This window comes from Neolamprologus brichardi, chromosome 7 (assembly GCF_056152115.1).
Source record: "Neolamprologus brichardi isolate AB-2024 chromosome 7, ASM5615211v1, whole genome shotgun sequence".
NCBI classification, from domain to species: domain Eukaryota; kingdom Metazoa; phylum Chordata; class Actinopteri; order Cichliformes; family Cichlidae; genus Neolamprologus; species Neolamprologus brichardi.
The window spans coordinates 61,927,387-61,942,462 of NC_142110.1; the positions used below are offsets into that span (position 1 = coordinate 61,927,387).

At 39.9% G+C, this 15,076-nt stretch overlaps 1 protein-coding gene across 2 annotated transcripts in view; it reads left to right on the top strand.

Moving 5' to 3' along the window:
* The window catches only part of necab2 (N-terminal EF-hand calcium binding protein 2), a 136,412-nt gene that overhangs the window by 60,400 nt on the left and 60,936 nt on the right, over window positions 1-15,076 (top strand). For both annotated transcript variants that reach the window (XM_006797408.3, XM_006797407.3), the window contains exons 6-7: window positions 7,656-7,792; window positions 8,206-8,330. In XM_006797408.3, the coding sequence (XP_006797471.1) occupies window positions 7,656-7,792; window positions 8,206-8,330 (262 nt within the window). The remainder of the gene's footprint in view (window positions 1-7,655; window positions 7,793-8,205; window positions 8,331-15,076) is intronic.

The window sequence follows — 15,076 nt, forward strand, 5'->3', positions numbered from 1 at the left end:
GGCAAATGGCCTGATGTTGTCTGCAAAGGTTTGCCACACACTGCACTGAGGTTGTTTGCATGAAGTGAGTGAGTTTAATGAAGTCAATTTTGCAAGGCACGTAAAAGCAAATCGAGTAAGAAGTAAAGTTCTTACTTTACTGAACAGTGCATCCTTGGTATGAATTCATTAAAGGTTTTATCATTTTCTCTAATAATGTATTTCAGATGCTGCTATATTTATTTTCATTTGCTGCCCCAGATCTCGAGCAGATACTTGGATGTGAAGCAGAGGTGATATTCTTACAGAGTTTGTTTCTACCGGGATGCAGGTTTTTATCACAGTTTCAAAGAGAGCATTATGCTACCTGGTTTGCCTTAGGTCATAACAGAAGGTAACTGTAGCCACTCGTGTCAATCATACTGGAGATGAACATGTCACCTCTCCACAAAGCTTTTGTGACCCCATCAGGGACGGGCTGAGGGTGGAATAATTTCCCCTAACTAGACACCTCTGTAATCACTGATTACCACCTACAATCTTCTGTAATCAGCCACCTCCATCTTGCTACAAAGTGTGTGTGTGTGTGTGTGTGTGTGTGTGTGTGTGTGTGTGTGTGTGTGTGTGTGTGTGTGTGTGTGTGTGTGTGTGTCAGAAAGAAAGAAGAAGGGTGGTGGTGGGGGGGGGGGGGGGGCTGAACACATGCGTAGGTTGTTAATGAGGAGTTTTGTTGTAACCTTAAGAAAATGAGGGAAATGCAAGAGAGCAGGATGAAATATCACAGGCACATACAAAGGACTGAGTGACCTCCCCGACGCAGTCTCTTACTAGTAGCTGAATAAATTAGTTTTACTGGAAAAAAAATACTTTTGGACTATTTTTCACTTTTATTGGACAGTGGGGCAGAATCACACCCAGGCTCCTGCAGCCTTTTGCCACATTAGTCCCATGCTCAACTGGGTAAGTTAAAGAAAGACCTTTATGTTGAATTTTTCTAACAACAAAGCTGCCTCCGTGCTGGAATAAAAACTCTGTCAGGGCATATTGTTGCTTTATGCACATGCATCATTTCATAGGAAGTCTCTGGCACAATGCTGTTTGGAAGAGGCATCAAAATACAATGAAAATGTTAAGCCTCACCGTTGTGACGGTTTGAAGGAGAGCCTTATATTTCAACACAATAACCCTGTAACTCAGTTTATCTATGAGATAAAGACACACTTATAGATGCTAGGAATAATACACAAAGCTAATTACCAGGTCGTGTTCAGGGAGCCAGCTGAGAGAGGGAGGGTGTATCTCCTCCTGGGTCAGTGATCTGTGTGAATTATAGATCACAGTTTTCATATCCTGGGTTTTGTAGCTGGGTCCATGTGAAACATTCGAAAGAGTGAGCGAGGAGGGGGCAGGATGATTGAGGAAGAACGGGGAGGACGGGCTGGACCTCGGTGGATATTCACTCTACATAAAACATGTTGCATTCACTGCATATTTTAAAGTGTTCTGCAGCTGTTTGAGCTGCATTAACATCATTAACTGGTGAAAATGTGTTTAAAAGTTTGGGTAGTTTCAGATGTGTTAAACCAAATTTTATTAATGTTTGGTAAAATGGCACATGTTATACAGCCTGGTGTCATACAGGGGCTCATCAGATGGCCTCCATTGTTAAGTCATGATCTTTAAAACAGTTTAAAACGCCCTGCACAGTGTTTTGACTGCTTTGTGTATTTATCAGCACATAGTCGGAACTTTATGTATCTGTAAATTTTCTACTTTTGTACTTTAAGGATGCATAATGACTGTTCGCAGCATTAAATAGATCGGCAATTCTACCAAACAGTTGCTTTATGTACTGTTAGCATTGTAGCAGTTGACTTCTTGGTCGTATTTTTCCATCTGTACCTTTAGAATGGTCAATAAAAAAGGTTTATTTAGGTTGTTTCTCAGTTAACCTTGTTAACACATACATCAAGCACTAAAAGTAGAGTTGTTAGTGGTGTTGAAAAATAACGCAGTAGTTTTTATTCATCAGTAAATTCTACAAAGGGAAAAAAAAAGGCCAGTATTGAGTGTCAGCACCCGCTGTATTTAAAACAGCACTGTGTCAAGGTACTTGTCAGGAATGTGTTTTTACTTTTAAGTGCCTAAAATTTAAAGGGACATTTTCAGTAAGGACACAAACGTGATCTCTTATAACAGCCTCATGTCACTGAAAATGTCCTGGAAAATGATTTCTTGAAAAAAGCTGAAAAAAACTGCCTGCAACTGTAATAGCATAAAAATATATTTGTTATACTGTTTACAGCCTCGGGGCTTCTTGTAGTGTTGCTGTATCTGTTCTGTGTGGCAGGTTTTCATAAATGGAGCTGAGCCATTGCTTTTGTTTTACACACTTCTGTGCATTGCTTTACACTAATCGTGATTTTCAATTTCATGTTTACATTGGTTAATTTAAATAAATGTAATTCTTTAGTGCAGCAATGACAGAAAAAATGGGGGAGAGAGGGAGAGATGGGGAATGGTGTGCCACAGAGCTGTTAGGCCTTAAACGCCTTGGCCATTAAGGCACTCCATACTTTATTTTCTCTAAAATTATACTGGTGGCATGTTTTTGGATACCCAAATTGAGAATTTTTTGAATTCTGCACAGTGCCTTTAAAATTTCATACTTCATATTCTTGGTAGCTTGTGTGTCCCTACAACTCTCCAGTTTGTCAGATCTTATTTTCATGGTTTGCTTTGATGCAAACCTTTGCAAGTAGTGCCCAAATGTGACAGTTATGATCAGCGATCTTGCATACACGTTCATATGAGCTTATGCACTCTTCTGTTTTATGTGAGATTGAAATCTGTCTTCATGTTAGGTTTATCAATGCTTAAAAACTTACATCGACATAATAAGGTAATATATACGTATGGGGTGACACATTAAGGATCAGTATCGACAAGGAAACAAATAAGCTTCTTGTTGTTTGTGACACATCCATTCATTTCCATCCAGTCTGTGGATAATGGCTCTGTTAATAATAATAGATTGCATTTATATAGCACTTTTCCAGGCACCCAAAGCGCTTTACAATTCCACTATTCATTCACTCACTGGTGCAGGCAAACCACAGTTGTAGCCACAGCTTCATTGGAGCAGACTGACAGAAGCGAGGCTGCCATATCACGCCATCGGCCCCTCTGGCCAAGTAGGCGGTACGGTAAAGTGTCTTGCCCAAGGACACAACGACCAGGACAGAGAGAGCTGGGGCATCGAACCGGCAACCTTCCGGTTACAGATGAGCTTCCCAAGCCCCTGAGTCGCCCCGACTTGTGTTAAATCTTGTGTCTGTTTTGTATATGAACATTTGGATAATTGTGCTAAGGGCAGTTAAATCTCAGCCTTCATCTATTATTTTGCCATCATACCTCTTATATCTTAGCTCATTCTTCTTGCAAATCTGCTGATTTATAAGGCACATGCATTTACATTTACCCAGAGGGAATTTCCAGTCTGCTATAAATGCTAGCACTCAGCTTGTCTAACTAAAGACAAAGCATGTTGAGTATACCAAATAAATGGTAAGACTTTATCAGCATTTTCCAATTTAAAGACTAAATGTCCACAATTGACTCGCAACACCCTCATAAACTATTCAAAAAAACTGATAAGATTCTCCTTTTTCATTTCTGTTTATTCAGACGTGTATCCCTCTTAAATAATTGAATCTCAGCGTGGTAGTCATTAATGTGTCATCGGCGTCTCCTGAATAAAACAGTAAGTACAAATTGGACCACAAGCCTAAATTCTGTAATCTGGTTGCTGTTTTACAGATAGTTGAGCTTTTATTGGATGCTTTTGAAAATCAGAACTAGCCTACTGGACTATTCTGCACACAGATACAGATGAGTTTGGCTCTTTCAGTGTATGCTTGCTTGTGTGCATGTGTGGAAGTCATTGACTATCATAATGGAAGTCAATACAGAGGCCTGTGTGATTCGCTGCCTCACGGGAGCGTTTGTCTTTGATTAGAGTGCAGCAGAGAATGGGTGAATGCACAGGAACCTTAATTGTCTTCCTGAATCACTGCACTGTGACTCCTGACAGTAAAGCTGACATGACCGACTGACTCCACTCTCTAGAGTACATGTGCAGTCAGTTATGGCCTGGTGTTCAATAGTCAGCTTTTCATGTATTATTCTGAAAAGGTTTTGGCCTTAAACATGTCTTAAGCAGCACATGAAAGCTGGCAGTTTTACTTCTTTGTCACCGTTGCCTGTCAGGCCCCAACGCTAGCAGCAAAAATAGAATTCAAATTCTGTCACCATCTCTTAAGTTTGCAGACTGAAGACATCTGGGTGAAGCAAATTGGTTCAGCTGTGTCCAGTTAGCTAATTAAGCTGAAGTTGCTCCATGAGTTGGTGGAAAATACTTTGGTTGACTTTGAAATGTTTCCAGGTGATTAGCTTTGACGCACCATAATCTCGCCGGGGCCTTTCTGTGTGGAGTTTGCATGTTCTCCCCATGTCTGCGTGGGTTATCTCCGGGTACATCAGATTCCTCCCACCAAAGACATGCAGTTAAGTTAATTGGCCATATGTGTAAATGTGAGTGTGAATAGATGTCTATCTCTGTCCAGGGTGTACCCCGCCCCCCCCCTACAGTAGCTGGGATAGGCTCCAGACTCCAGAGGATGGATGGATGGATATTTTTTTGATGCTTTCCTCCCTGGAGATCCAATACCACCACTACCAGATTTTATCTATTCTTAAAATGCAGCCTGATGCTTTTTTTCTTTTCATTTTTCTACTTTTAAGTTTGCCAGACATGGCACATTCATCAAATAGACTGCCTAGTACTACTATGTTTATGATTTATTGGGCTTTATTTTTGCTATAAAATATGCTAGAGCTGCAGCTGTGTATTTCTCCTTCTATATTCTGACTAAAACATCTTCAAATATGCATAAATAAAAACACTTCCATGCATTTTCTTCTACTGGTCCAATTTAGGGTCCTCAGGGCAGCTGGGAACAAAACTCCCAACCAGCAAGTGGTAAGAGCCACAGTTTGCCCTCGATGGGTTACCAGGACCTAAATCACTTAATCATATGGTCAAATATTGGTACAGTAGAAATAATGAGGGTTAAAATTTTAGAAACATACTCTTATTAGTTTCTTTTTATTTTACATACATGTTTACATATAATAATAATAATAATGATAATAATGGATTGCATTTATATAGCGCTTTTTGGGACCCCTGAAAGCGCTTTACAATTCCACTATTTATTCACTCTCACATTCATATACTGGTTACATATACTGTAACCACTAGCCTTGGAAATAACTCTTCAATTTCTTATGCAGACATGCTAATGTTCCCAACTTGGAGCGAAAATGAACTATTCATGTCATTTTTTTAGAATTTAGATTCATTTTTTGAAAGAGAAAGAGAACAAAGAAAAACCACTACCTTAAAGTCTTTAAATGCAAACTGTAACTTGCAGTAAACTGTAAAGTACAGCCTCACGCACACAGCTTGAAATCCAGAACTGACAGATGTGCTGCGACTCATTTTGAATGGACTGGCTTTTTTGTCTTTATTTAAAGCACACCCTCACGCCGTTAAATAATTAAGTGGTCGCTGTGATAAGGTCATCAGAGTTAAAGCAGGAGTGCCAGTCTTATCTGAAACACTCAACTCCTCTGATAGTTTGCTGTGTTCACACTATCAGCGGAGCAGCTCAGGGACGCCTGCTTTGATGCATTCACTAGGATGTCACTTGTCTTTTTTTTAGCTTCTGTCTTTGAAAATGTTTGATTGAGGTAAAAAAAATTAAAACTTTTCTAAATTTTCCACATTCACAGGTCTGTCATGTATTATTGGATTCTCATTTATTTTAAATACACTTTCGTTCAAGGACTCATACCACTCATGACACAATTTAAAACAGCTCTGGGAAAGCTGAATACCAACAGACCGACTGGTGTAAATCGGGCGGATCAGTATTGTAGTAGAACGGTGAATGATGCTGACAACTGATGACTTTATTGATCCCTCGCCTTTCTTGCTGCAATGCCTTTGTGTATTGCTAGAGAAGAAGAATATTGTTTCAGCGGCTTCGTGTCTTTGTCTGCTGAATCTGAACTGAAACAGTAGGAAGTAGGAAGTCACATTTTCGTGTCCCTATGGGGCTACAAGATTTCCATAATTCAACATTTCCTTTAAGGCAAAAGTGCTTCTTAATTTCTAAAAGTAAAAGCTATATTTATATATATCATTTACAGTAATTAGCACACACAGCAGAATAGCATCACACAGTAGTGTCCGTGTGGAGAAAAGCCACAGTCATCATTTCAAGTTTGTGAAAGACAACGCTTGTCTCAAACCTTCAGTGACACCAACCTTTCCTTTTTCACTGCAGCTGCAGCACACTACATCCACAAAATCAAATAATCAGCTGTCTGTATCCGGTCGTTAAGTGATGACGTGAGGAATCCTACTTCCGGGCCTAAAGTAGTCTGCGTTTAATATGGCTTTTGTGTTGTTAACACGTTTAATGTTTTGTATTTTCTTCTATTTAATCTCAAAAAGCTCCTAAAACAGTCAGTGATCACTGTTGACCTCCCTCGGCTTTTATTATCGCTAATCATTTATTTAAGCTCAGTTTTTAAAACCTTAGGATGTAACTACAGCCCAGCCCATGCAGCAGTATATGAATGACTAACTTCGTATTGTGGAGGGATTATCTCAGTTGTTCTCCTGGCTGAAGTTTGGTCCTTTTACAGCATCCTGCCATGCGATTACATTTGTTCCTGACCACCGAGAACACTCACGTTAACTTTTATCGAGTGGAAAAAAGTTAGCTTGTTTATATTATGCTAACATAGCGGTGTCGCTAGCGGTCACGTAGCACATCATTATATACCAGCTAGCCAAACTTCAGTAACCCTAAAAACGTCACTGCTGTTTAGTTTTCTGTCTTCATTTATGTTGGAAGTGATAACAAAGCTGTATGTTTTAATTTGTTTCCAAAACCCCACAGTCAGGACATGCTATATTGTATTTAGATAGAAGCTAGCGAGCTAACTTCCTGCTAACTTCTAACTCCGTTAAATGTCATAAATTCCGTTTTCATGGATGCCTGGATGTTAAACTCAATTGTTACACCTGGTAGAGCAGAACGTTGATCATTTTATTAAAGATGAAAGACTTTAGACAGTTTTTTCAACTCTCAGTAATGCCATAGTGATCGTTTGATATATGGACCTGCAGCGGAGTTTAGGCCCAGACACGGCTAGTGACGTCAGACTTAACGACCGGATAGACGTCTCAAGTCGTTCATTATCCAATAATCCATTACCAGCTGTCATGTTCTCCAAATACAGTGCACTAGTCTGTTTTTACTTGTTATTTTTGCCTCCCTATCTGCTGTCTGTCCACTGCGAGAAGCAAATCAACCATTAAATGAATGCAAGGAAGGAGCAAAATAAGATTTGAGCTGGAAAGTCTCTTCAGGATAGTAACGGACAGGAAGGCTGCAGTGCTGCGCTGTGATGTGTGAAAGACATGATGAAAGGGGAAAAAAACATTGACTTCACAGACATTTTGATGTTACATCTTTTGACAGAACAACTCAAATTATATATGACACACGCTGTCAATCCTTTTTTTTTTTTCTCTCCAGGTGTATGAGAGGGGAACCAACGTGGAGCAATTTGTTACCCGTTTCCTGCTGAAGGAGTCAGCCAATCAGATCCAGTCTCTCCTGAGCTCTGTGGAGAGTGCCGTGGATGCCATTGATGAGCAGCACAGCCAATCAGGGTGAGCCAATGAGGGGATCGCTGGCTGTTATGTGTGAAATTGGGAATGTGCACATGTGTGTTTGTTCGTGACTGTGCACATGTGTCACGGTATTATGTGTAAAACTCAGATTGTCAGCGGCTGTAATGGGAACCAGGCAGTGTTTCAAACACAAATCGTCTTTGGTTAAAACATCTGTCACTCTTGCACGCACACACAGAAACCAATTTTCATCTCCTTCATCACATTTTCATCACCTTCTATCTCACCTTCATTCCTCTTTTGTATCACTCGTGCGTAAGCCAATTCTCCAAATCCAAGGCATTTTATTGTTTTTTTGTCTTCTATTCTCCGTTCCTCCTCCTCACTTTTTTATCTAATTCTCTTTTCCCCCTTCCCTCCTCTCCATCCTTCTCCATCTCTCTATTTTTCAGTCATCTACCTGCCAAAGTGAGTCCACGGATGTCAGGGAAGCACTACGAAAACACTGTCCCTGACTATCCCCCTAATAACAGAGTCAGCGCCAGGGAGGCTGTCAGGACCATCAATACTGCTTCAGGTGACAACTACAAACACACACACTAAAGCACACGCTGAAGATTGCATGACTGGAGGGCATCCTTCATGTAATTACCTTCACATCCCATTATTAGCAAGGTTACAGCATTCTGACTGAGCAGAAATCAAACTCTAACTGTTACTCATCAATTTTACTGCACACACACTTATCCTTATGTAATTTATGCTCCATTGTAAAACACCTAAATCAGCCACCTGCACAGGTCTGATGCAGCTTCCCCGTAGCGGAAAGGCCAGTGCAGAGAAATTCTCATGGAAATGAGGGAACGGGTTTTTGAGGAGTCAAGAGCTGAACTAAAAGCAGTGGAGGAAGACGGCGAATAAAGAAAGCGATGGCTAAGGAAGAAAAGAGAGAACATGGGGAGGTTTTTTTTCAGCATATCCCACAAGGTGTTAAAATTTAAGGGTAAGACTGTGTTAGTCCACTCAGCACTTGACTGTCTGGTAATTTTCTATATGAGGATGTGCGAGAGCACTAAAAGTTCCTTTTTTCTCTCTCTTTTACTCTGTTGGTCTTTCTCTCTGTGTCATCCTTCACCAGCTGGTAGTTAGCGCAACACTGTACCCTCAATTTGACACTTTGTACCCTTCAAACAAATTGCTTTTCCAAAAAGTGACACCTCACATTTTTTTCAATATGGTTTTTGTACTTTAGTCTAATTACTTTGGAATTTAGTCGTTGAGACATGTACTTAAAAGTCAGGCATTTTCTTTAGTGAATGGACCCTGAAATACAATTGACTCTTGGACTGCTAACAAAACTTATGTAATGTCTGAACACTGAACTCTTGTGAACATTGACGTTATCCTGGCGTATTATGTGGCATAATACGCATAATACGCCCCGATGACTTTGCATGATCCTCCGAAATCAACAACAGTGGAAGCGGTGCCACTTTCTGTTGTCCAACCTTTGCCTTAAATCTAAAGGCAAAACATCTACCTTGAAACAACTGTGTGAAATTTCTGCCTTGCCAGTGAAATGATGTGAATTTTAGAGATCTACTGCTTCACTATCAGGTCTAGAGAGCCTGTTATTCACTTAAACAGGGGGGCCATGCCTGCAGCAGACTCTGTGCTCAATGTTGCTGTCACTGAGTGGGCCACTGACACCTCTTGAAAACGTGTCATTCACATAAAGTGAGGTTCTGATGGTCTTTATCACCAATGAGTATTGTTAAATGTCCTTCCTTCTGCTGGGCACTGCCCTGGTCATTCTGAGCACATGCAGCTCCTGTTAACAGTGCCATAAACCACAGAAATCTCCCAGCATCCCAATCCAGTTATGATGCTGATATGTGCAGAAGCACTCCTTTAGACAGGGACTTTCTAAATTCAGAGACTAATTTATCCTTTTTCGGGTATTACGCTTGAATGTTTAATAGTGATTTATTATTCCTTTGCACATCCTCACCATCCCTTTTGTCAAGTTGTCCTCCATCACTTCATTGATATCTTTTTTGATTTTCTTTTCAAACCTTTTTAACCATTTCTTGCCAGTGTGGTAGTTGCCCAGAGTTGTTTTGTTGTCAGAGCAGCTTCGTTCATTCGTTCACTCCCAGACTTTTCATTTGTGATTCTCAGTGACCTAAATTTTCAGAATTCATGATGGACACTATTACAGGGTCCCAAATTGCCCATGCAAAGTTATAATCTAATGACACCAGTCTGTATGTATCTGACCTTAATTATCTGTCACTAGCAATGTGAGCCAGCTGCCACAAAAAGCAAATATTAGACTTCTTCACCTCCCTCTGTGTGAAATCGCGGTGAACCTTTAATGCAAGTGCACACTTGAGAGGTTGCAGCTGTTTCTATTTCGGTATATTGCAGTTTATGCCAGATGGTTTCCAAGCTGAGCTTCACATGTTACAGAGCCAAATGTGCAGAGGTTAAATGTCCCTTGTCTGATGATTGGTCGTTCCAGCACCATCGCTGCATTGTCACAATCAAAGCTCTTCTGACTTCCTCCATAAAGCGAGAAACAGACTATCATCCTACACGTGTTCCTTACCCCCCACGCTTTGGCAGAATGCAACAACAGAGTGTTCTCATTGTCAGGCTTCATCTTTTCTGATGGGAAAGTACTGACAAAATGACATTGTCTGTTTAGACTCCGTACATGGATGTGCCTCATTTTTCCTCACAAATAGATATGTGATGCCAGCCTCCACGTGTTACAAATGACTCGTCCTTTGCCTTGCGGTATATTTCCAAATCATACAAAGTGCCTGCCTAGCTTCATCTTCTACAAATGTGATTTCAGTGCATGGATGGGTGCAATTCATGGTTTCTTTAGTTTCATGTCACTGGAGGACGATGATTTCCTGCATGGCCTGTGAGCAGAGAGGCTCTTTCTCTGATTGTACGAGGTCATCATTTGCTAAGTTCTCTATCCACTCTGATAGTCCTCAAGAACATCCAGCACCTTCCATTTGTCTTCTGCTCAATTCTGACAGCTACAATCAAGAGTCATGTCCTCTAGTAGCATCTTTAGCAGGTATCCAATACCAGTCCCATTGACTCTAGGCTCCCGATTTGAATTTTGCATTCATCATGTAACTGCCTCAGTGCACCAACACTGGATGAGTGACATTCACTAGCTTTGACATATGCGCATTTCCAATGAGAACCTTCTTTCTAAATCTACTTTGGAGTATCTGAACTGCAGAATCGTAATCATTGTCTGTTTGGGTGAGCCCTGCCGCTATTTTTGCAGATGTATTCGGGTAATTTTCTTGATACTGCAAAGGGAATTACTGCTATCTCATAGTGGCTCCAAAACAAGAAGAGACCCTACGCTTGAAACGAGACATTTTCTCTAATCAATGTAAGCCAAGAATACACATATTTCACAGGCTTAACTAGTTTCTTGTGTTTAGAAAGTAATATCCTTACATTGCTAGATAACTTATAAGAGCATTATGGGTAGTGAAGTCCTTGTAATCAAATGTAAGGCAATTATTAGTGCATTAATTCACAAATAAACTGTACATTGTCTTTTGTTTACTTTTTTCACAGCTCTTTTAATTGGATTATTAACCTGTTAATGATTCTTATGAAAGAAAATACAGATTTTATAGACATATATATTTGATTAAAGTAGTCATAACAGTGTCATCACAAATATTCACAGGGAAGAGTGAAAAAACATAAGTGGAGGCTCAGGTGAGAGGAAACCCTCAAAGGAGAGAGACAACCATATTATACACGAGCTCAAGCTGACTCAAAGGCGGGGATCTGACAGATGACAAGATAAAAGTCAGTAATCTCTGTTTTAATGTACAGAGCAGGGATCATACACATGAACGCGGCCCATGAAGCAAACATGGCAGCAAGTGACAGGCGAAAGAAAGACATGAAATCCAAACAATGCCTAATACTATCAAAAAACTGTCAGGAGGGCATGCACAAGAAATACCCCAAAGCAAAATAAAACTCTAGAATATGAAAGATTAAAGACAGTTTGGTGAATATGAAAAGCCACAGGGGAGTTGTATGTGAAGATGAAAGGATGTTTCAGAAAAGGCAGGAGCGTTAACAAAGAGGACGTGAAGCTGAAAAGGGTACAAGATGACCTGGGTTTACAAAATAAAAAATAATTCAGTGTATGGGTTATTCGATATATTTAGAAATGATCAGTGTTAGTCGAAGTTACCTCAAGGTCTTTATGTCATTTTAATGACATACAGTAAAATTACAGTACAGTTGTTTACAGATGTTCGTCGTTGTCTCAGCTCAAATGTTTTGTTGATTTATTGACTTGAAAATTTGAATTAGTTTCTAATATCTTCTATTTGGTTAAATCTGACAGACAATTGTGAAGATGTCAAATCCATTACTGATTTATTTTGTTATCAGTGTAACAGAGAATGATCTGCTGGGGTTTAACTAAATGTTGCGTGGCGATCACATAATATTAGTCTGTGACGGAGGACTCTGCTGTTAGGAGTAGCTTGACTTGTCTCCTTAACTGGTCACGCAGTATGAAAAATGTTCACTGTCACAGCATGTGGCTGATGTCATAAACAGTGCTCCAGTTTTGTGTGGCATGGCCCGTTTTGGCTAAGACTTGAACATAAAACAAAAATTAAGCCTATAGGAGTTTGTTGCCATGACAGGTTTTTGAGATTTAGTACCCCCTCTGCTGCAGTTAGGTGAGAAGAGTGCTGCTAATGGCTACCTTGGTGTCAGTAAATCTGTGTGTTTCAATGGGATGCCATGGACATACATACAGATATGGAGAGCTGCAGTCAGACTATGAGACAGAGCGCTGATTTGTGTTGACACAGCTTTGTCATTCTGCCAAAGTTTGTTTACCTTGTGGCTCAAGAAATTCTTCCTCATGCATGATACACACAGTGTTACAGCTACTTTTTGCATTAGTCAGGGTTAGGGATGGGTACCGGTATCCGGTGCCATGATGGCACCGGTTCTGACATAAACGGTAGTAACCAGACCGAAAAGCAGCGCACATTTCGGTGCTTTATTTCGGTGCTTTTTTTTCCTGAGCTGTGATACACTTTAGATTCTAGCCAATCATTTTACGTTTCCGAGGATAGTAGGCGGGTCCAGGTACGTACGTTCTTTTAGAGCAGAGCTACAGATTAAAAACGCCCAAGGCGAAGCGGTCAAAAGTCTGGCTGTACTTCACAGCAAAAGATGCAAACTCAGCAGCCTGCAACAAGTGCTTTAAGGTGATACTGTGATACTGTCAAAGGAGGTAACACCTCAAATCCGATGAAACACCTGGCAACGCATAGCGTTTTTTTTAAAAGCCGAAAAATGCGCCGTATTTGATAGCTTGCTGCGAGACCCCACACCGAGCACATCTACTGCGACCCGGAGTTAGCAACAAAAAACAAAAACACCGGCAGAGATGGGCAGTAACGCGTTACTTGTAACGCGTTACTGTAATCCGATTACTTTTTTCAAGTAACGAGTAAAGTAAGGGATTACTATTGCAAAAACGGTAATTAGATTACCGTTACTTTCCCGTAGGAACGCTGCGTTACTGCGTTACTAAAACCGTGATTTTCTTGCGAGAATGTCTCATGACAGTGACGTAAGCGAGTGTGATGTTCGTGACAACAGGTGTGTGCAGATCAACAATGGATCATATATCGAGTGCGGAGAGAGTATGAGCGTGCAGCGTTTAAAGCGTGGAAGTACTGACCTTACTTTGAGTTTGATTCCGTAAAAAGTGACAAAAACATTAGTGTCCGCTGTGCGTGGGAAGAAAACTTCTTTTTACAGCGAAAAAAAACCCCTAAACTTCCAAGCAAGCACCGAGTAGCTACGACGTAATGGGAAACTCACAGAGAAACTGCGGTATCCTTCCACTGACCGCTGCAGCACACCTGCACCAGGATAAACCTCCGCCTACTCTACTCCTGCTTTACAGGTGAAAATAGAGCAAAAGGACCGCTAGTCTTTGACTTTATTTATTTTCTGCTGTGTTTTACTTGCATCTGAAAGAGTGAGTGTAAACACAAAAAAATAAAAAAAAATAAAAAAAATTATATATATATATATATATATATATACATATATATATTTATTATGTGCTGGAATGTGCAGAAAATAGGTTTAAATGTTAAACTAATTTCTTCCAGTCAGATAATGGTGCATATAATTAAAATTTTGCTTCATGCATAAAGTTAAAAGATTAAAACTAACAAAACAAGTTTTAAAAAGAGACTTTTTCAATTGAATACATTTTGTATGATGGATTATGTAGAAAAAGTAGAATTGGGCTGAAAGATCTATGCTTTATCACCTATTCAGGTTGTAAATCATGTTTTTAAAAAGTAACTAAGTAACTAAGTAACTAAGTAATTAATTACTTTTGAAAATAAGTAATCAGTAAAGTAACGGGATTACTTTTTTGGGGAAGTAATCAGTAATTAATTACTGATTACTTTTTTCAAGTAACTTGACCAACACTGAACACCGGTATCGGATAAAACCTAAACGATACCCATCCCTAGTCAGGGTAAAGTGCACTCCCGGCCCACAGAAATGTTAATAGACGTGTTGCACTGTAGCAGTGGATATCAACTACTGTTGTAGTTTGGAGTCTCAGGTTGTACAGTAGGTAATGTTAAAGCATCGTTGATAGTGGTATTTTTCTTTCCTGCTCATACTTCATGGTATACATTTTTAAACTGATGCCTTTTTCATCATATTGTAGCATTAAATAAAAAATGTGATACCGTTATTTCAAGCTCTGTGCATTCACGGCCACGCACATAGTAGAGGTCCTTCCATACAAATTTAACAGCTAGGTGTTTAGTACCGCGCAGCCAGGCAGAGACGGTAACAACTACAGGCTTAATATTGTCTGTTTGATAGCTGGACGGCTCACGCTGGTGACACTGCTCTTGGATTCATGGTCACGTTCATTTATGTGGATGCCTATAGAAGAATGCTGTCAATGGCTTTAGCATTTGTTGTAACTTAATTTCTAAGTTGTTAGTGTATTAGATGTGTTATTATGTGGATGCCCAAGGACTGCAAATGTAACTTTACTAGTAGCTAAATCATCTGCAATATATCTATTTTTCTTTGTGTGAGAAAAAGTGTGTCTGTTAAGGTTCAACTAAAATGAAATGTGAAATCGCCTGGAGGTTTTTTCTCCTTCTTTGCTCAGGAGTTTCTTAAATATCCCTGCAATCACACCATCGCTGTTAAGCTTCAAGCTGCTAAACTGTTTGTTAAGATTCT